We start from the raw sequence: 23184 nt of genomic DNA, 5'->3' as shown, positions 1-23184 counted from the left end.
TGGTCCATGCAACCAAGTTAGCATCTGGACTCGGCCCATATAAAGCCCTCTGTGCATTCGGCCCATATAAAGCCCTCTACACTTTACTTTAGGCATCAGATAGTGTTGAAACAAGTCCTGCGGCCCACCGAGTCCATGCCGACCAGTAATCATACTGTACACTAGCACTATCCTACACACTTGGAGCAATTTTACTGAAGCCAATTAACTTACAAACTCCTTGGAATGTGGGAGGAAACTGAAGCACCCAGAGAAAACCACATGGTCACAAGGAGAACATACAAACTTTGTACAGACAGCACCCATATTCAAGACCAAACCCAGGTTTATGGCACAGTAAAGCCTCAACTCTATCTACACTGTGCAGCTCCTATCCATAAACCTTCAGATTTATCTCCTGTACCCCCTGACATACGATGCGATAGAACCTTACTTACGATAGAACTGACATGTTTCATTTCCCAGCATTTATCTAATTACCTTTCCAAGTTCAAGCTAGTCATATGCACGAGTACAGGGAGGTACAGGTACAAAGAAAAAGATTGCAGCAGCATCACAGACTCAGACAATCAAAAGCATAACTTACACATAAGATTCTAAAATAAAGAGCATCCAAAAAAAAAAGAAAAAAGACAAGTCCATGGCAGAGCAATTGGTGGTTGTAGTCATAAGATTACATGTGATTGGAGCAGAAATAGGCCATTCAGTCCATCGTCAGCACCGCCATTCAATCATGGCTGATCTATCTTTCCCTCTCAACCCCATTATCCTGCCTTCTCCCCATAACCTCGACGCCCATACTAATCAAAAATCCGCCCATCTCTGCAGTTAAAATATACATTGACTTGGCCTCCACAGCCTTCTGTGACAAAGAACTCCACAGATTTACCACCCTCTGACTAAAGAAATTCCTTCTCATCTCCTTCCTAAAGGAACGTCCTTTAATTATGAGGCTATGACATCTAGTTTCTCCCACGAGTGAAAACATCCTCTCCACACCCACTTTATTCAAGCCATTCACTATTCAGTTAGTTTCAATGAGGTTCCCCCCTCATCCTTCTAAACTCCTGAGAATACAGGCCCAGTGTCATCAAACGTTCATCACATGTTAACCCACTCATTCCAGGGATCATTCTTGTAACCCTCCTCTGGACCCTCTCCAGAGCCAGCACATCCTTCCTCAAATATTTTGCCCAAAATTGCCCATATTACGCCAAATACGGCCTGACCAGCACCTTATAGAGCCTCAACATTACATCCATGTTTTTTCATTCTAGCCCTCTTGAAATAATGGCTAGCATTGCATTTGCCTTGCTTAACCTTCAGGGAATCTGGCACCAGCACTCCAAAGTCCCTTTGCACCTCAGATTTCTGGATTCTCTCCCCATTTAGAAAATAGTCTAATGGTGTTCCATTGCTGAGGTAAGATTAAGTTTGTGCGGGTCAGTTTAAGAACCTGATGGTTGTGAGAAAGCACGTTGAACATGGTGTCAGAGGAAGTGTTAGAGGTAGGTACAATTACATTTCAATAGTACTTAGATAAGAATGGTTTGGAACGATATAGACCAGGCATGGACAAGAGGGCAGCACAGTGGCTCAGCCGTAGAGTTGCTGCCTTACAGAGCCAGAGACCCGGGTTCGATCCTGACTAAGGGTACATTCTCCCTGTGACTGCATGGATTGTCTCCGGATACGCCTCGGTTTCCTCCCACACTCCAAAGATGTACAGGTTTGTAGATTAATTGGTTTCTGTAAATTGTGTGTTAGCATATGGGGTGGTCACTGGTCGGCACAGACACGGTGGGCTGAAGGGCCTGTTTCTGCACTGTACCACTAAAGTCTAAAGTATGACTGGCTCAGATGAGCTAGGATCTGTGCTGTATTCATCGTGACTCATGATTGGGGGGGGGGGGGGAGGAATTGATTAGCAGCTGATGGGCCATATGGTATGTACAGAACAGGAGCAGTTAGCAGCAAAATGGTAAACAGTCCATAGGAGATCACGGTTGCTGAGTTAGTGTTGTGCAGTGTTCACGAGCCTGATATTTGCTGGGAAGAAACTGATTGAACCTGGAGATCACAGTTCTCAGGCTCCTGAACCTTCTTCCCGATGGTAGCAGCAAGACGAAAGTGTGGCCAGCATGGTGTGGATCTGTGCTGATACTGGCCGGCTTTTTGAGACAGCACCTCCTATAGATCCCTTCGATGGTGGGGAGATCTGTACCCATGATGAACCGACAGTGTCTCTCAATTATCTCCTTAATTCCTGGGTATTCGAGTTACCGAACCAGGCTGTGATGTAACCGGTCGGTATGTTCTCTACTGTGCAACTGTAAAAGTTCAATAGAATATTAATCGATATACTAAATCTCCTCAATCTTTTAAGGAAGTAGAGGTGATACAACAAATAGAACTGGTAAAACCTCTCATGCATACATTAATTCAGAGTGCTTGCACCCAATTAAGTGCCTGCTTCAAGCTTGCTCCTTGCCAAGCCACATCATGACAAATATGCAGAGTGACGATTCATTAGAAAATTGCAACGCGCTTCCTTGATTCGTCATTGCCACAAGAACTGTGTCAACATTGGTGATTAGATTAGCTAGAACAATTTGCCTGCTGGTAACTAGTAGAGATAGGGAAAGATTGGACCTAGTGACGGGAGTGTCCCGGGGAGCTCCGTGAGCCCAATCCACCAGCCGAACAACCGCGCCCAGGTAGACACCGACTCGCCGGAGAAGCCTGGCGGTGAGGCCTGTTTGGGCCAAAGGAGCAGTGAAGGGCGCCTTGGTGGCAGCTTGAGCCTCAGCGACAATGTGAGCTTCGGCGGCCGGCGGTGAGAGGGCATCGCGATCAACGGTCGATGAGCGTGGGGGTGGTGGGAAAGAACAACGGGGACTCGACCTGGAGGGACTGCCGTGAAGAACAATGGGGACCTGATGTGGGGAGCTGCCGTGAGGGGCGGTGGGAGAACAAAGGGGGACCCGGTGTGGGGGAGGGGGGGGCACTCGAGTTTAGAATCCACTGCCCAGAGGATAAATCTGTGTTTATTTGTTCGTTCGGGTTTAGGTGCTGTACACATGGCAACCAGCCAACAGTCGCCTGTCTTTTTTTTTGTTTTCACTTTTAATTTCAGGTTTTCGTGTACCTTGTTGTGTATTGTGACTGTTTGGCAGACCACCTTCTCTCCGTGGATGAATAAAGTTTTATTGTATTGTATCATATATACCCCATTGTAAGCACAAATCTGGTGTGCACAAAGCCCATTTTGATTGGCTGCAAAACTAACAAATAGCCTTAAATTTCTAAAAAAATTAATTTAACTATTTGCAGGTGCAAAGTTGAGTTAGTTGTCTTATGGACAAGTTTGGTGAAGTACAGGTACACGACTGGTAAAGTTGCATGTTCAATCTTGGAGTTGCTCCTTTATAAAACTAGACACAAATTCAAATTAACACATTCCTCTGAGCACGAGATAATCCATCACACCTCTTAAAAGATTACTCAGTCATGCAAACCGGTCAGAAAACTGACCTGGGGGTTTCAGGGGAAGGTGCCATAAGCTCGTTATGACAGGAAAGTAGTCTGGAAAATCAGGGGCAACATAAATGAAAGTTCCTCATAATAAACTGAAATGATCACATGCTTAACATCTAATCTTACGATGGGTGGCTGCACTGGCCTTGTAGTTTGAAGACAGGGATTAATCAAGGATAATGAGCATGGCTTTTTACACGGGAGATCCTGCCCAATTAATTTGATTTAGTGTTACCTGAAGTAATGGACTGTTTCCACGAGCACAAGCTGGTAAGGCATTTGACAAGGTCAAAAAAGGAACTCATAGGATCTGGGGCAATTAGATCTAAAGTTTTCTGGGTTGGAGGAGAGATGGGGTGCTGCTGGTTGAAGTTTGTTCTCGCTCTGCGACCTGCGTGCAAAATCAGTGTTGAGACCCTTATCTACATTATGTCGGGAATAAAACATAGAATAGTGCAACACTGGGACAGGCCCTTCTGACCACAATGTCTGTGCCAAACATGCTACGTCAAATTAATCCCGTCTCCTTGCACATGATCCATATCCCTCCATATGCTTATCACAGAATACAAGGCTGGGAGATTGTGGTACAGCTATATAGATTGTTAGGGCAAATCTGGGGCACTGTATGAGTTCTAGTCACCACATTACAAGGATGTCATTGCTCTACAGCGGGCACAGGAGATTTACCAGGATATTAGACAGTCCGAATCCAAAGAAGATTCTCGACCCAAAATGTTATCTGTTCCTTCCCTCCACAGATACTGCTTGACCTATTGAGTTTCTCCAGCACTTTGTGTTCTCCTCAAGATTCCAGCAACTTCAGTTTTTTGTGTTTTCACAAAGGCATTGACTGGGGTGAAGAGCTTCAGGAGAGGTTGGATAAACTAGATTTGTTTTCTTTGGATCACTCAAGCGAGACCTGACTGAGGTACATAAAATTATGAGCATAGATAGGGTAGATTGTGAGAAACCTATCCCCTTGGCAGAGTTATCTATGAATATGCTTAGTGGGCATTTGAAGTGTTTTCTCACATAGGTTGAAAGCTGCAATGCACTGCCTCAGGGGTGAGAGGAGTAGAGATTCTCACAATATTTAGTACTTCAATGGCCATCTGCAGTTCATGGCATAGAAGACCGCAGACTTAGTACTGCAAAATGTGATTAGTGCAGATGGATATCTGATGGGCAGCATGGGCCAAAGGGCCTATTTCTTAGACATTCACTCAATAGAGATTGGCCAGAGTCAGGAACAGCTTGGTCCCCATTGTGATCAAACTATTGAATAGTCTTATTCTAAGTTAGGGGATAGGCTAATGAAGTTAGCAAAGTTCCACATAGGTTAGACAATCATTATAATTTCATTACTTTATCCTAAAATGTCCTCTATGAATTCACCTTGATGCAAATTATATTCAAATCTAGACATCTTCCAGCAGACAGAAACATGTGCAGAGCAGACAAGATTGCCATGTGTTTAACGTGTTCATACTCACCTTTTTTCAATTTCCACAGATAAATGACAACTATATTGTTCATCTCACACTATCTACTTCAATCATTGAGTGAGGAACCTAGCCTACAAGGTGAACAAGTTTGTATCCATGGAAACACTAAAACTGCTGTTTTTGGCAGACAAAAAAAGATGCAGGTATACAAATAAATTGAAAATGAATCTACATCTATCAATTTTTTTCTCATTAACATACCCAATATTGGGGCCATCAACTTATAATATAATAATTCTGAACAAATAAATCTAATCATTGACTTGTTATATATTAGTCAAGTATGATTAATAAACATATGTTATGTCGGAGGTGCTGATACACCGTATTGGCGCAGACCATCACAAAAAAACAAACAGGTAATGAGATTGTGTACAATTTCTTTACATTTTTGTGATTTTATTTTCCCTTGAGGAATTGTCAATGTCACAGGTAATTGGACACCAATCATGGAATACAGAATACACTTCAACTGTGCATTGTAGCCCAACAGGAACTATTCACATGTTAGCAGCGTGATGATGCAGAGGGAGTAGGATTCAAGGCAGATGACTGCTTCCTGACAGCAGACATCCCTGTGACTCACTGCAGCCCCAGCAAGTCCTTCAAAGTTCAGTCACAACTTTAAATACAATACATAGGGAAGAGAGAGTACAATCTGCCTTCTGCTGGTTTGGGGGAGGGGAGAATAGGTGGTTATGAGGCTTTGTGCACCACAAGAGCTGGTCACCAAGTCTTTACAGATAAATTTTCATTGGTAGCAGGCATGGTTACTGCCTCAGCCACGCATTGCTGTTGTTGCATTGCCCAACAGACCAAGCTCACCATATTGTAGTGTGCGTGATAATTATACCCACCCTTGCCATGAGACAAGGATCTCTGCCTCAAACATGCAGGTGGTGTGCAGGAGGGTGATATAGTGACTGGGTCACTTTTCACCCCCTTGGCTGTGCTCCAATCCAAGAGCATCAGTAATTGTGGTTTTACCCCTGCACTTACATGGTTTCAGAACCCAGTGATAAAACATTTCTCACCAGACAGCATTCCTGATGTTGAAATGGATACAACATCTGGCAGGACAGGTTTTTGAATTAAACTGGTCAACATCATACAGAGAATACAGCCTGCTTAGTTGAACAGTGGATATTGTGATATTGTACAGAGTGTGTGAAGGGGAGAGGGAAGAAATTCTGTATTCACTTTGACAGATTGATTGAAAAATACAGCATGGAAACAGGACCACCGAATCCATGCTAATCATCGATCACCCGTTCACACTAGTTCTATGCCTAGCCACTTTTGCAACACTCCCTACACACTTGGGGCAATCTACAGGCAACCTACAAACCTGCATCTCTATGGGATGTGGGAGGAAACCAGAGTGCCCAGAAGAAATCCAGAGAGAACAAACAAACTCCACACACACAGCACTCGAGGTCAGGATCAAATTCGAGTCTCTGGCTCTGTGAGACAGCAGCTCTACTACCTGCTGGCATAGACAGGAAATTTTCTTTACGGCTCAGCCACAATCAAATTGATGGTTAAATATTTTACCAAAATCTTTTCAGTCGTCCATCTGCAACGAAGCAAAAGTCTGTGGTTTCTTTGCATGCCGGTCTAAGCAGCAGAAACAGTTGCCAGTGCTAAGATTCAGAGGCATGGTGGCTATAATCACTGCTTCTTGTGCCGAGCTGTGACTGGGCAATGTCTGCTAACGCACACTGAATCTTCTCCAGGAGCACATCTCCCCGGTACACGACTTCCTCCAGGCGGGCTGCTGCCTCGTGGTTCTCCTCCTCCAGCTGACGCAGGCTTGCAGCCTAGACATTGGAAGACAAAACAGGATGAGACCAGGGTGCAGAGAATGGGCGCTCAGTATAAACACTGGAAGAACACCAACAAATGAACAAGAGAAATTAACATATTTGTTTGGGCAGCATACAACCCAGCGGTATGAATATGGAGTTCTCTAACTTCAAGTAACTCTTGCTTACCCTCTCCACTGACTGGTTAGCATGCAACAAATGCATTTTCACTGTACATCAGTACACGTGACAATAAACTAAACTCAAAAATGTAAAGCCGGCGGGAAAGATATGGGTAGGAGGAGACGGGAATGAGAAAGAGGAATTATAAAAAGAAATGGCGGACTCGAGGATGGGAGATAAACACAAGGAGTGGAAAGGAGAGCTAATATTGGTAGCTGGATAATTATAAGCACACTGAGGTGGGGGGGTGGGGAGAAGAGTGGTGATCGGTGATATTACTTGAAATTGGAGAATTCAATGTCCATACTATTGGGTTGTATTAAATTAGATTAAACAACTAAAAATTAATCTGTCTGCAAGGGTCTCAAACTGCATGGGGGCTTACTGTGCACAAATCAGTCACCATTTTTCTTGCAGGATTACTCTTCATAAAATAATTCACAAGCAATGCCAAAGACTGCAATAGTAGTACATAAAACAAGTTTTTAAATCAAGAAAGGAACTGTATTCCCCGGAAGCACATTGCTTGAGATTAGCTAATATATTAAAACCACTGGGTGCTGTACTTTCTACTTCTGCAACAACCCCTTGCATGTTTTTTTTGGGAGGATAGTTGATACACTTGAAAAGTATGGACTTGCAATCCACCGTAACTATTCTGCTAGTCATTTAACTAGAGCTTCACCGTACTGCTAACAGCATGCCTGTTCTCCTGCTCTTAACTTGGTCCCAATATACTATTCACCCAGTCTCTACTTCCCATTCCCTTGTCTTTACTGACCTAGAACAGCTTATGGGCTGGGCACTTCCATTAAACATCATCACTCCGATTTTCAAATCCCAAGCTCTTTGCCTCATTGTTCGTTCTAAATGCTTTCAAACAGGCAACGGAGAGGCAGTCGTGCCGAGGAGGATGGGCCGCGCCATGGGGAACAAAGAGGGACTTGGCAGGGAAGGGGGGTGGGATGCCAAGAACAAAGAGGCCCTAGCAAGGGGGTGAGGGGTATGGGGGTCGCAGAGAATAAAGAGGGAATAACATGACTTTAATGAGTACTTTTGTGACTTTGTTGGTGTCAGAAACATGGCGACTCTGTACTTTGTGTATTATATGCAAAAACAAAGAATTTCACTGTACCTAGGTATAAGTGACAATAAAGTATCATTGAATCATTTAAATTCATGTGCCTTTATCCCACAGGTATCAGATCTTCATATGATCATAAGATCATAAGTGATAGGAGCAGAATTAAGCCATTCAGCTCATCAAGTCTACTCCACCATTCACTCATGGCTGATCTATTTCTCCTTCCTAACCCCATTCTCCCCATCACCTCTGACGCCTGTACTAATCAATTGACAGCTTCTTGCCAACAGACTCTCAATCTTCCTGCCTGAACAGTTCTACACCTTTCTAAGGTTGAGTCGTCTATCTGAATGCCTCTTCACGATGCCAATGAAAAATCCACAAGGACAAACACCTTGCAACGCACAAAGTTCTGGAAGAACTGTGAAGGTCAGGCAGCATCTATGGGGGGGAATAGAGATGGGTGCAGACTTGAAACGTTGTCTGTACATTCCCTCCACAGATGCTGCCTGACCCAGAGTTCCTCTGGCAGTTTTGTGTTTTGCTCATGATTCCAGCATCCGCAGTCTTCACCTTGCAATGTGCCACTCTATTGAAAACACCCTCTAAGGCAACAAAGCTGCGCTGGTTAACAGAGTCTCAGATCAAAGCGTAATCATTAGGTTACTAGTGGCACTCACTTCCCAAACGCAATCAATTAACTCTAATCAGCTCACTGTAGCGTTGTGGTAATAAACCCAATTCACAAACTCTCCCTTGCATTTTGCACACTGCTGACACAATCCCAAACACCTTTCTACTGTAAATTTATCCCGGTGTTCCCACTCAAATATTTAAAAAAGCTAATTAGTGTAGAAATCTTACACAGGAAGCCTTTAGCCCATGGCAACTGTACCAACCTCCTCTCCTCAACCCCACCCATTCAATTACACTGAAAAGGACGCAGTAAAGATTTACAACAATGTTTCCGTGTTTGGTAGGTTTGCGTTATAGGAGAGGCGGGAAAGTATTTTTTACTCCTGGAGAAGATGAGGCTGAGGGGAGACTTTATATCATCATGAAGGTCATTGATGAGGTGAATAGCCAATTTTTCATGCGGAGGAGATTTAAAAATAATTGGGGGGGTGGGGGGGGGGGGGAGCGACTTCGTCCACACAGAGGGTGAAGGATATATGGAATGAGCTACCAGAGGAAGAGTATAGACGGGTACTATTACGACATTTAAGACACGTGGATAGAAAAATTTCACAGGTATATGGACCAAGCGTAAGCAAGTGAGACTAGCTTTGTTTAGAAACTTGACAAGAAGGGCCAAAGGGCCTGCTTCTGTGCTATGTACTTTAATGACTCAAATAATTCTTGTTTCCTTGAAAATCCAAAGCAAATATTTGCTGTGTGTGTGTGTGTGTGTGTGTGTGTGTGTGTGTGTGTGTGTGTGTGTGTCTGTTTGTGTGTCTGTTTGTGTGTGTCTGTTTGTGTGTGTGTCTGTTTGTGTGTGTGTCTGTGTGTCTGTGTGTGTGTCTGTGTGCACTTCAAACATTTTAGTGCACCAATATTTGACAGGCAGCCGGCAAGAGTTTGCAGAGATATTTCCATGAACAGCAATGCTTTGAACACTTAATTATTCTGTCAGTAGAGGAAGAATGTGGGATTTGGCATGCAAACCCTCCCCATGTTACTTGAAACAACATCATAGCATATTCAACATCCACCAGCAGGTGGAAGTGCATACACAGCCTCTGTTTATCACCGCTTCCACAAGATGGCAGCCTTGGCAGAGACCCATCACCCCATGCTACACTGCCTTCAGCCTCCATTGCCCCGTCAAGAAAGGCTCACACCCCGACATCTGCTGTTTCAGAAATTACTCGGAAGCAAACAAAGCATTCACAGGGAGGCACTGCCATTTTGTGGTTTCATCAAGAACTGCTTGGACACAAAGAACTTGAAAACAAAGTGCTGTAGATGCTCAGGCCCAATGAAAAAGTTTTCAATCTAAATGACATGGGATTAGGAAATCAGGAGGTGCAGCAAGGATGGCTTCAATGAAAAAAAGCTTGCAGGTACAGTAAGGTGTTACGATGAAAAATGGTACAACTGCCAGCATTGACGTTTGACAGCTTCTTCCCAACAACCATCAGACTATGGAATTGTCCTAGTTGCACTAGAAACTTCAGGATTTGTTTTGTTTAGCACCATATTGTTTTCGTTATTAATTGAACTTTAAAAACAATGATGTTACCTATTGATAACAGTGCCTACAAACCCAAAGTGCTGCTTCAAGTAAGAATTTCCTCCAGTGATGCTGCCTGACCCACTGAGTTACTCCAGCACTGTGTCTATCTTTGATATAAACCAACACCTGCAGTTCTTTGTAATTATGCCTGCTCTCATTCATGCATGGTACATGCATCAAGTTACATGCATGTCCTGCTCTGTCAAGTGGATTTTGTTTTAAAAAATTTTTTAAGTCATTAGCTTTGTTTAAAAAGGGATAGCAGAGAGAAAAAAAAATCCAGAAACCTATAAGAAACATCTTGAAAAAAACGAAACGTTTTTCTCTGCTCACCAAATGGACAAACCAATGTGGACAGAATTATTTCTTCATCCTCTTAAAAACAGCATAGTTCCAGCTTCATTTACAATCATTAACAATGGTATTGCATATTAGTCACAGTGAGCAATCCTTTAGCACCTTGCATGACTTCAGATGGTCAAAGTGCTTCCGAGTGGTCAACTTTGAAAGTGTGGGCACTGTTTAATGGAACTGTGGCAGCACTCAGCAAGCCCCACAAACATGATGAATGAATATTACAAGAATCAGAAGGGTCTTCAGCCTCCTGTGGCACCACAGTCTAAGCTGACAAGGGCAAATTTTGACATGCTGGCCTTAATCAGGCAGGGAATTGATTATAGAATTTGGGATAGACACAAAATGCTGGAGTAACTCAGCGGGATAAGCAGCATCCCTGAAGAGAACGTTTCAGGTCAAGACACATTATGTTACAATTGTACAAGATCTTGCCGAGGCTGCACTTGGAATATTACATTCAGTTTGGGTCACCCTGCTGTAAGAAAGATGCCATTAAGCTGGACAGTACAGAGAAGATTTACAAGGATTTTGCCAGTATTCGAGGGCCCGAGCTATAGGAAAAGGATAGGCAGGCTAGGACTTTATTCCTTGCAGCGCATGAGGACGAGGAGTGATCTTATAAGGGTGTATAAAATCACCAGGCGGCATAGATAGGGCGAATACACAGTCTTTGTCACAAGGCAGGAAAATCAAGAACTTGGGAGCACAGGTTCAGGGTGAGAGGGGAAAGATAAATTAGGAACCCCTGGGGTAACCTTTTCATACAAGAGTGGGTATATGGAATAAACTGCCAGAGGAATAGTTCAGGCAGGTACAACACAACATGTAAAAAGCATTTAGACAAGTACATGGATAAGATGAATAGGATTTAGATGAATTTGTGCCAAACACGGGCAAATGGGATTGGGATATCAAGTGGGATTAGGATATCTTGGTCGGTATGGGCAAGGAGGGCCAAAGGACTTGTTTCCATGCTGTATGATTAGGACTTGAAACATTAACTCTTTCACATATACACATGCTAACTATTTTATGTTTTTGAAGTAAAGTTGTTGAAAAATGAGGCCTGGCCCAGGAAGAAAGAACGGTAAATTAATCTTAAAGGTTGAGAAACCACAAATATTTCCACATAGAGATTTTGAATTTAGAGAGCGTAGGGGTTTTCACAAACATGCTGGGGGGGTGGGGTCTCTGAGCACAACAGGATGCGAGACTGATGCCTACGGAAAACAAAACTGTGCCACTAACATTTAGTATTTTAATTTAGGTATAAAGTAGGATGTGGCTTTGTACTGAATAGATTAACTTATGATCCGGGCTGCGGGTCTGCGGAGCGGAGTGGGCGGCGCCGACTTCAACATCGGGACCCTGGGAGCTCCAAACTGGCGCGGCCTTGTCGGCTTCGGAAGCCGCGGTCTCCAGCTAGATAGCGGCCGTTCCAGGTGGCCCAACCGCTGAGAGGACTCTCCCGACGCCGGGGCAAGACCACCCGGTGAGAACGGCCAGGAACATCGGGCCTCCGTAGAGGCAATTGCGGTGGCCTCAATAGGCCTGACTTTGGGGTGAACTTGGGATAGGGACTGGACATTGTGCCTTCCCCCACAGTGGTAACCATTGTGGGGGGATGATTTTTTGTCTGTAAGGTAATCCTGTTAGTCTTTGTCCAAGATGGCTGCTGTGAAAGGAGAGTGGACGCTGGCGCGCTTTAGCTGCCGCTGCTCTCTCTTCACATTGTGTTTTTGATTTTTGTTTTTGGACTGAATTCTGTTTTTAATTTGTGTTTCTGTGATGTCTTTATTATTTATTTTATTCTGATTATATGTTTATATTTCCTGTTAACCTATGTAAGGTGTCCTTGAGATGTCTGAAAGGCGCCCAATAAATAAAATTTATTATTATTATTATTATCTGCAGTACCTGCCAAATCCACAAGCTCCAGCACAGAAAAGGGCAAGGGCAATCTCATCATGTTGGCTCACATCTTGGACGACAAGCTAACAGAAAAGACAAAGCATGGCACGGGAGGCCCTTCTGTCCATCATGATTGTGCTGGATGAAAAGCTCATCAACGTCGTACCACCTTCCAGTACATTACCCAATCATGTCAGTTCTTCACTTGCACTTGCAAGCATTTAAACATTTTTATATGGCTTCTACATCAACCAACCTGACAAGCTGAGAATTTCATGTTTCTTCTAATCCTTAAACTCTATATAGACAGCACCCATAGTCAGGATGAAACCCAGGTCTCTGGCACTGCAAGGCAGCAACTCTACTGCCACGCCACTGTGCCGCCTCTGTTCTGTTTAACAGAAAACATCCCACAGCTACTATGTTCTACATCTGGAAATGTCCTCAAATCTCCACTGCACACTCGACAATGCAATCATACCTATCCTGTAATGTTGTGACCAGAAGCATACACCAACCTCAAACTGTGTCCCAGATAGCAGTGCTCAGTGGCTCGGCAGCATCTACTGGAGACTCGAGTCTCAGATAGCATCTTGCATTTCAGTTTTCGATCTTTGAGATTGCTCAACTAGGCCAAAAAATTCAGATTCTCCCTACCCACAAACTTGCCGTAAAAGCACAAATTAGGACCAATAAACAAAATTTAAATTAAATGCTGTATTCATACCAAGCATTTCCATGATTGCAGCAATAATCTTACGTGCTGATCCATGCTCTCAGGTCATCTGTCTTACATGCAAGGCTCCCTGCATTAAAGTAAACGCAGCCCCTTCATGCTTCCACACTTCTGCTCTGCCCACTGGACTTGCCTGGTCTAATTTTGATATACGATTCCAAATCAACAACTGCACTATCACTCCAGGTCCAAACTCCTTGCCTCACTAAGTATCCGAAGCAGTATATGTACTTCGATACGATAGAACTTTATTTATCCCAGGAGGGAAATTGATATGCCAACAGTCATACATGTTGGCATATCATGACTACAAAATACATGAAATTAAAGTGACGGGTAGAAAGGATTGGGGATGTTTAAAGATTTGTAGGGGGGGGGGTGGGGGAAGAGTCAGGTGTACAGTTTGATAGCCACTGTGAAGAAGGATCTCCTGTGGCATTCTGTCATGCATCTTGGTGGAGCCATTCTGTTGATTAAGGTACTCCTCAGGTTGCCCAGGGTCATGGAGGGGGTGAGCTGTATTGTCCAGGATGCTCTGCAGTTTGGGGAGCATCCTCTCCTCCAAGACCACCTCCCATGAAACCAACTCCGCCCCCAGGACGGAGCCAGCCTTCCTGATGAGTTTGTTAATCCTATTGCGGTCCGCCGCCTTCGCCCTGCTGCCCCAGCACACGACAGCGGGGATGGCACTGGCTACCACCGATTGGTAGAACATCTGCAGCATCTTACTACAGACGTTGAAAGAGCGGAGCCTTCTCTTAAAAAGTACAGCCGCCTCTGCCCCTTCTTGTACTGGGTCTCAGCGTTCCTAGACCAGTTCCAGTTTACTGTCCAGGTACACTCCAAGGTATTTGTACTCCCTGGTAAAGTGCACATCCACACCATTGATGGAGACAAGGGACAGGGATTTACCTCTCCTCCTAAAGTCCATCACCTTAGTCTTAGCTGCAGGTGATTCAGCCCACACCACTCAGCAAAGTCATTAACTACACCTCTGTATTTAGCTTCCCTCCCCTCACTGATGCAGCCCACAATTGCATAATCAACTTCTGTAGGTGGCAGAGAAATGAATAGCTGCAGGGGACTTCCCACCCTTCCTGGTGGTCACCCACATACTACCTGGCTGAACTTTGGTGTGACCACTTCCCAAGGATCTCATCTACATTACTCTCTGCTCCCAAATACTCCTTGGCGAATCCAACTGATCCATGCAGTCTGAGCGGAGCTGCAACAGGAGGTTTCCTGCAAATATAGTCGTCGGGCACACTCAACCCGATCGCCCACATTTCACAGGATGAGCATCCCACTCTGTTCACTGCCATTTCTATCCCTCAAGTTACTACTAAGACCTTACTTTGACTTAGCATATCACTGCTCAGCCACCACGTGGAAGCCGAACAAAACACAAGGCATGAGAATTTTGGGAGTCCGTGGCACACGAGGGTAGAAACATGCATGCTTCTACAGAATGATCATATCAAACGTGATGGTATGGACACAAGACTCAGGGTGCCAAGCTGCTGTTGTAAGAGCTAAATACAATTAATTGTCTTCACCAACCACATCTATACTGAAATTAAACAGACCTTGGTTAAGTTTCCTCTGCAGGGGAAAAACACATTTCACTTTGAAAGTGATAATTCCGCTTTACATCATGTGCATGAATCACATTGCACATTTTAACTGCAACGTAAAATTGTTATGAAACAGGATGAAGTATGACAACTGTATTTCTTCATACACGACCACATCACAAGAAAGTTTGCCAAGTAGTTTTATTCTTCATGTTTTCTCAATCGTTGAACATGCAGCTTCTTATCACATTATTACCCATCGCTAACTGCCCTCAACGACATGAACTGCTGCCGTTCTTTTGGTGAAGGCATTCCCTTTACACTGTTGGGAGGGCAGACTTACACCTAGTGACAATGAAGTTGGTTCCCAGTCAGGATGAGGTGTCACCTAGAAGGGGACATGCCAGTGGTGGTGCTGCCATGCCCAGAACACTCATTCTTGGTGCTAGAGGTTGTGGGTTTAGAATGTGTTGTTGGAGTAGTTTGGGCAAGTAACTTTAATGCATATTGAAGATGGCACACTGCGGCGAGGAAGGTAAGAATGCATGTAATGTGACATACAAAACAAGCAGGTTATTTTAATCCTGATATTGAGCTTCATTGAGAGTTCTTAGAACTGAACCTCATCTAGACAACGGATAGTTCTCCATCACACACACACACAACCTAACCCACATGAACACTAAAAAGGATTTTAATGCGTAAGGTGGCAAGAAATTTGTCACAAGCTACCCATTCTCTTCAACTCAGTCTGAAGAAGAGATCCAACCCGAAATGTCACCTATCCATATTCTCCAGAGATTCTGCCTGGCCCACTGAGTTACTCCAGCGGTTTTTACCCATGTCCTTTTACCCATTCGAGGACTTGGTCTTGTAACCATTGTATTTGCACCTGCCATAAAATAGCAGTTTTGAGTGGCTTAAATGCTAAAGACACAAGAGACTGCAGATGCTGGAATCTTGGGCAACAAAATCTGCTGGAGGTGGAGGCAGCAAAGGGCTGCAGATTCTGGAATCTGTGTGGCACAGCAGTAGGGTTGTTGCCTTACAGCGCTGGAGACCCGGGTTCGAACCCGACTACGGGTGAGGTCTGTACGGAATTTGTACATTCTCCCCGGGTTTTCTCCGAGATCTTCGGATTCCTCCCACACTCCAAAGATGTACAAGTTTGTAGGTTAATTGGCTTGGTACAAATGTAAATTGTCCCTAGCGTATAGGATAGTGTTAATCCATTGGAATCGCTGGTCGCTGCAGACTCAGTGGGCCGAGGGCCTGTTTCCACAGTGTATCTCTAACCTAAACAGATGGCAAACTAAACCAAATACGCAAAGGGGAGGGGGGGGGGGGAAGGTGGAGATGGAAACAGACGGTACCTACCTCCTCCCCCACAGTAAGGGACCCACCTCCTCCCCCACAGCAAGGGACAGATTGAGTGGGTAGTGGTGGAGGGGGAAAAAACAGGCCGATAGTGGGCTGCGGTTTAAAAGGAGGATGTGTGTGAGAGGGTAACTGGATGGATCAGAAAAAAATGGGGGACAGGAGGGGGAAAGCAGGCAACCTGAAATAAGAAGCTTGTTATTCTGCCACAAGTGTTTCACCACCCAACTCCCTTGGAGAAGTTAAACTATACATAAACATGCCAGAGGAGTGATGCTTCAACTACACACAAACTGCACACTTTCAATTTGGCAAAGCAGCCCACTTGACTTCATCAGGGTATGAAGGAGGTTCTCGACCCGAAAGTTCACCCTTTTCTTTTCTTCAGAGACACTGCCTGACCCACTGTTTTGTGTCTAATCTGCTTGATTTGTTGCTTTAGATCTGTTAATGCAGATTTGTCCACAAATAAATCTGCTATAGCCCCATCACTGACAGAATCGCTCAGGCAGCCACTCCTACCTGCAGAGCCGCTGTTGATTCTTCACTCGGTAGCGAGTCGACTAACACATCAATGTCTTTAGCAGTCCTTGCGATCAGTGCAGCAAAGAGCTGTGCATATTCTGGGGACAGTTCAGAATTAGGCAATTACATAATTGTTCTTTAAAGTCTCACAATGACATGACATGGTGAATAAACATGACGTGGTTATAAAATGGCCCCCTTTGTCATCCCAAATTTGCATTGATTTTCAAAGCAGGGCTGTTGACGCAATGTGTCCACATCAGTGCTGTAAACAGTCCCATTAGTCCCAGTCTGAAAGAGGGTCCCGACCCAAAACATCACCTATCCATGGTCTCCAGGGCTTCTGACTGACCCGCTGAGTTACTGCAGCACTTTGTGTCCTCCCAATTTTCTCATTAGTCCCACCGCAGCCCATTCCCCACAGCCCCAATATTTATCCCCTTCATGCATTATCACGTTTCTTGTGAAAGTTACAAATGAATCTGCCGTGGCCAGCTATTATATGACGGCTTTCCAGGTTACAATCACTACCGCAAAGAGAGAGCCTGCATTTCCCTTTGTATTTTTGACAACTTAAATACAACTACTTTTTACATCAGATTTAGAAAGACGACTTGATTTATCTCAGTCTTGACAAATATGTCATGATTTGCATGGTCCACGGGTACTGACTACCGTACCACCGAAGGGATCTACAGGAGGTGCTGCTCAAGGCAGCGGGTAAAACCAAAAACCCACACCACCCGGGCCACGCTCTCATCTCGCTGTTACCATCAGGATGAGGGTACAGGAGCCAGAGCACCGTGACCTCCAGGGTCAAGAACAGCTACTTCCCAGCAACCATTAGGCTCTTAAAACACCCTGTACAGCGTTAACCAAAGATCTTATAGCGGAGCAAGATAGGCTACTCCTGCGAAATGCAATGGACTGACGTGTAGTACGCTATGGAGGGGATCATGGGCATTTTTCCACGCCCATTTTAGTAACTTGAGCCTACCTGACCCGACCCGACCCGACTCGCAGTGTAATCAATGTTGTGGGGCAACAGTTTGTGTGGGTTAGATTCATAAATCTGTCAGTTCATACTTCTTGTCAACAATAAAATGTGATTCTGGTAATTGTCTTTTTTAATGTTTTTTAAATCATTTCTTTTTAAATGGCTCACAAGCAGTGTTTGAGTTGATTTTGTAGTAACCGGAACCGACCCGACTCGCAGGGTGATTGAAATTGCGGGGGAACTTTTTGTGCGTGATATAGGGTTAGATTCATAATTCTGTTAGTTCATAATTCTGTTAATTCTTGTTAAAGAATAAAATGTTTATAAACACACATACATGAAAATTATATAAATGTATATAATCATACAACACACACAATTATATTTCTTCTGATCCAATAATGAACTTTATTTCAGACTAGACAAGGGACATTAAATAAGAAACATTGTAAATAAGAAACATTGTAAACCTCCCTGCAACTTCACACACACTAGGCCTTATCCCCCCCCCCCCCCCCCCGGCACTCCCTCGCCTGCCCCCTCACTACAATGTCTCCCCCCCTCCTATGCCCCTCTCCCCGCTGCCCCGCACTCCTTCTCCCGCTGCTATAGGATCTTTGGCGTTAACCACAACCCTACCTCAGCAACAAATTATTATGGACTTTTTTACAGATTGCCTTCCTAACCACATCCTACATTTGCCAGGCAAGTTTTATGTACAACAGTGAGATTCACTCCTCACAGCAATCCACACTGACTCTTAGAAAAACATTTTGTTTTCTACGCTTTCAACCAAAATGAATAATCACACATCTCCCCACAGTATGTTCCATCTTCAGTTTTTGAGGAAAGCTATTGTCATGCACCCTCGCTCACAGAGGCTCTTACCTTCTGTCGGGTTAGACGGCTGGTCTTTGTTTATGGCAGTCTGAATGTTTGTAAAGGATGCTGGAGGAGCACACTGCTGCAAGACACCAATAGCATTGCAGAACTGGTCTGCGAGCTAAAGAAAAAGAATTTATAGTTAAATTGCTGCAAACTCCGTTATCAAGGGGTATTATGGGTTACAGTAATAAAGCAACTACCATACAGATCAGCCATGATTAAATGAGGGCAAATGGGGCTATCTTATGCCCCTGTCCCACTTAGGAAACCTGAACGGAAACCTCTGGAGACTTTGTGCCCCACCCAAGGTTTCCTTGTGGTTCCCGGAGGTTGCAGGTAGTGGAAGCAGGTAGGGAGACTGACAAAAACCTCCGGGAACCGCACGGAAACCTTGGGTGGGGCGCAAAATCTCTAGAGGTTTCCGTTCAGGTTTCATAAGTGGGACAGGGGCATAAGATGGTCGGCATGGACGAGTTGGGAGGAGGATAAACGGTGTAACCATGTTTTTGAATATGTGTAATGCAGCGGTCAGAGTGCCTATTCCTGTGTTGTATGTCCTCCAAACGTCAGCAATCCAACAGTGGAAACAGTGTGCTGATGTAGGGCCTCCAATGGGATCCAACCACTAATCACATCATCTCCAACGGGATCCAACCACTAGTCACATCAGCTCCAACGGGATCCCACCACTAGTCACATCTTCCCATCTCCATCCATTTCCGCCTTCTACAGAGACCGTCTCCTCCGCATCTCCCTGGTCAACTCGTCCTTTCCCACCCAAACTGCGTCCTCTCCAGGTACCTTCTCCTCCAACCGCTGGAGATGCAAAATCTGTCCCTATACTTCCTCCCTCGACTCGGTCCAGGGACCCCAACAGTCCTTTCAGGTTAGGCAGTGGTTCACTTGCACCTCCTCCATCCTCATCTACTGTATCCGTTGTTCAAAATGTAGCCTCATACATTGACAAGACCAAATGTAGACTGGGAGATCAGTTCACTGAACACCTTTATTCAGTCCGCCTGGACCTACCTGATCTCCTGGTTGCTAAACACTTTAATTCCACTTCCCATTCCCACACTGACCTATCTGTCCTTGGCCTCTTCCATTGTCAGAGTGAGGCTAAATGCAAATTGGAGGAACAGCATCTTATATTTCATTTGGGCAGCTTACGACCCAGTGGTATGAATGTTGATTTCTCCCATTTCAAGTAACCTCTGCAATCCCTTTCTCTCCATCCCTCCACCACCCAGGTCACACCAGCTTTTGACGATCTTCCTTTATCATTATTCATTTATAGCATATTTTTCATTCATTGTTCTTTACATCTACTACACCATCTATATCTCTTGTTCCCATTCCCCGTGACTTTCAGTCTGAAGAAGGATCTCGACCCGAAACGTCACCCAATATTTTTCTCCAGAGATGCTGCCTGTCCCGCGGAGTTACTCCAGCATTTTGTGTCTATGTTCGGTTTCAAATAGCAACTGCAGTTCCTTCCTCCACATTGCATTACAAGATCTTGTTTAACATTGCTAGTGAAATAAGTGATTTGCCATATCGGTAGGAGAACTCAGCCGTGAAGTGGGGGGAGGAGAGAGAACGAACAGAAGATAGGATAATAGGGATACGACTTGAAATTGGAGAATTCCATGTTCATTCTGTTGGTTAGTGGGAAGGGAAGGGAAAGAGGAGAAGCCGCTCACCGAGTTGACCGCATCCTGCAGCTGGGTCAGCCGATCCGCCATCTTGCAGCAGCAGCAACAAGCCGCCCCGCCATTGGACCCCACACTTAGCAACGGCCAACCAATCCGCGCCCGTCGTACTCCGCTGTCCGGGCGGGGACGGGCGGCCAATCAGCGATCGTTAACCAAAGCGAGACGGCCGCCCGGCCATCCAATCAAATCGCCCGTAGACAACAAAAGCTGGAGAAACTCAGCGGGTGAGGCAGTATCTGTGGGAAAATGCAGTAGCCGACGTTTCGGGTCGAGACCCTGCTATTGTCTGAAGAAGGGTCTCGACCAAATCGCCTGAAGCAAATCGCCCATACGGATATATTCAGCCAATCGCAATGGTGCTCTCACAATGAGCCAATCAGCGGTGGGTATTCTGCACGGCATCACGCCGATCCATCCAATCAGATCGGGGACAGGCGTGGCCAACCAATCACGTGTAGGGACGAGGGAAGAGCCAATCGGCCAATGAGAATCAGCCAGTTCCAGGTTGTCACGTGGCTTCTAAACTTTGGGTGTGACCTTTGTCCTGACCTGTCTCCTCCTTGAACACTTTGTCCTGACCTTGTTTGGTCGATGGATGAGGATTGAATCTTCACTCAGCAACAAAGGGCAAATCATGGCAGAACCAGTACTGATGGTCTTGTGTCTGGCCTCGTGTCCAGCGCCACCACGGTCACTCCTTTGGTATTAGTGTTCAACAGCATCAATGGTGTCCCCACTGCCCACCCTCTTCACAATACTTGTGGTCTCCATGTTGGCCACCACTGATGGTGTCCCTTGTGTCGAATGCCACCACAGTCCCCCTGGTCTCAGTCACTGTTGACCACCGTCTTTACTGCCCACTACCACCCTAGTATCAGAAGAAGGGTGCCGACCCGAAACGCGACCTATTCATGCTCTTGATGGATGCTGCGTAACCCGCTGAGTTACTCGGGCAGTTTGTGTCTTTCCTCCGGTGTTTAATACTTTTGGACTAAATTGTTGAGAATTCAACGCCACTGGTGGTGTTACTTATGTCCATACCCACGAGAGTCCCTGAGGTCACTCAGGATATTGAAGATAATGGCCAAGAAAGCCTTTACTTCCCGAGAACGCTTAGGAATGTTGGAGTGTCCGCAACAACTCTCACCAACTTCTACAGATGCACTGCAGAAAGCATTTTATCAGGATACATCACAGCATGGTTTGGGAACAGCTCCATCCAAGACCGCAAGAAATTGCAGAAAATTATGGATGCAGCCCAGACCATCACACAAACCAACCTCCCTTCCATTGACTTAATTTACACCTCATGCTGCCCAGGTCAGGCCACCAGCATTATCAAGGACAAGTCTCACCCGAGCCACTCTTCCTCTTCTCCCCTCTATCACCCAGAAAAATAATATAGAAGTGTGAAAATGCACACCTCCAGTTTTAGGGACAATTTCTTCCCAGCTGTTATCAGGCAACTGAACCATCCTACCAACAACTAGAGAGCAGTCGTGAGCAACTATCTACCTCATTGGAGACCCACAGACTATCTTTGATCAGACTTTACTGGACTTTATCTTGCACTAAGCATTATTCACGTTGTTCCCATGATCATATATCTGTACTGTGGATGTCCTGATTTTAATCATGTATTTCTGCTGACTGGTTAGCACGCAACAAAAGCTTTTCACTGTATCTCGGTACACGTGACAATCAATCAAACTCATATGTTTAAGAAGGAACTGCAGATGCAGGAAAATCAAAGGTAGACAAAAGTGCTGGAGAAACTCAGCGGGTGAGGCAGCATCTATGGAACAAAGGAAATAGGCAACGTTTCGGGCCAAAACCCTTCTTCAGACTGATGTGAGGGTGGAGGTGGGAAGAAGAAAGGAAGAGGTGGAGCCAGTGGACTGAGGGAAAGCTGAGAAGGGGAGGAGAAAGTAAGGACTACTTGAAATTAGAGTCAATGTTCATACTGCTGGGGTGTAAACTGCCCAAGCGAAATATGAGGTGCTGCTCCTCCAATTTATGGTGGTCCTCACTCTGGCCATGGAGGAGGCCGAGGACAGAAAGGTCGGATTCGGAAAGGGAGGGGGGGTTGAAGCGCTGAGCCACCGGAAGATCAGGTTGGTTATTGCGAACCGAGCAGAGGTGTTCGGCGAAGCGATCGCCAAGCCTACGCTTGGTCTCACCGATGTAGAGCAGCTGACATCTAGAGCAGCAGATGCAATGGATGAGGTTGGAGGAGGTGCAGGTGAACCTCTGCCGCACTTGGGTCTGCTTGGGTCCTTGAATGGAGTCAAGGGGGGAGGTAAAGCGACAAGTGTAGGATTTCTTGCGGTTGCGTCAAACTCATATACTGTCCAGACCCATTGACTGACCTTTCCCCTGTCCCTATGTAAAGTCACTGAACAACCAGTTGCAGTTTACCAAAGTTCCACCCGTACAGATCACACAGCAACCTAGAGATAACATGATTTGTGCAGATTATTCACACAGAGGGTGCTGAATCTCCTGAATTCTCTGGCCCGGAGCCTTGTGTGAGCTGGAACATTGTTGGTGTTTACTGAAGATAGATACAAAATACTGGAGTAACAGCAGGGCAGGCAGCATCTCTGGAGAACATGGATAGGTGACCTTTCGTCAAGACGCTTCTTCAGAACATATACTGACCGATTGCTGCAAACATTTTAGAACATAGTACAGTAATGGGCCCTTTGGTCAATAATCTTTGCACCATACACAATGCCAAGTTAAACAGATCTC

The 23184-nt window shown here is 45.1% G+C and overlaps 1 protein-coding gene across 1 annotated transcript; it reads right to left on the bottom strand.

The window, feature by feature from the left end:
* Positions 1-5413: 5413 nt before the first annotated feature.
* med21 (mediator complex subunit 21) lies at positions 5414-20653 on the bottom strand. Its single transcript, XM_033037907.1, has 4 exons — positions 20419-20653; positions 18719-18833; positions 16831-16931; positions 5414-6865 (listed from the first exon to the last, which is right to left on the bottom strand). Exons 1-4 carry the CDS (start codon positions 20458-20460, stop codon positions 6689-6691), a joined length of 435 nt encoding a protein of 144 aa, XP_032893798.1. The 5' UTR covers positions 20461-20653; the 3' UTR covers positions 5414-6688.
* Positions 20654-23184: the final 2531 nt, after the last annotated feature.

The sequence above is a fragment of the Amblyraja radiata genome, chromosome 19 (genome assembly GCF_010909765.2).
Source record: "Amblyraja radiata isolate CabotCenter1 chromosome 19, sAmbRad1.1.pri, whole genome shotgun sequence".
NCBI classification, from domain to species: domain Eukaryota; kingdom Metazoa; phylum Chordata; class Chondrichthyes; order Rajiformes; family Rajidae; genus Amblyraja; species Amblyraja radiata.
This window is presented reverse-complemented; position numbering and strand designations above follow the sequence as displayed.

Coding starts and splice junctions, on each gene's coding strand:
- med21 (XM_033037907.1), bottom strand. CDS start 20,460: ATGGCGGATCGGCTGACCCAGCTGCAGGATGCGGTCAACTCG. Junction 18,834..20,418: donor TGCAGGATGCGGTCAACTCG/GTGAGCGGCTTC, acceptor CTTTTTCTTTAG/CTCGCAGACCAGTTCTGCAA. Junction 16,932..18,718: donor GCCGTCTAACCCGACAGAAG/GTAAGAGCCTCT, acceptor AACTGTCCCCAG/AATATGCACAGCTCTTTGCT.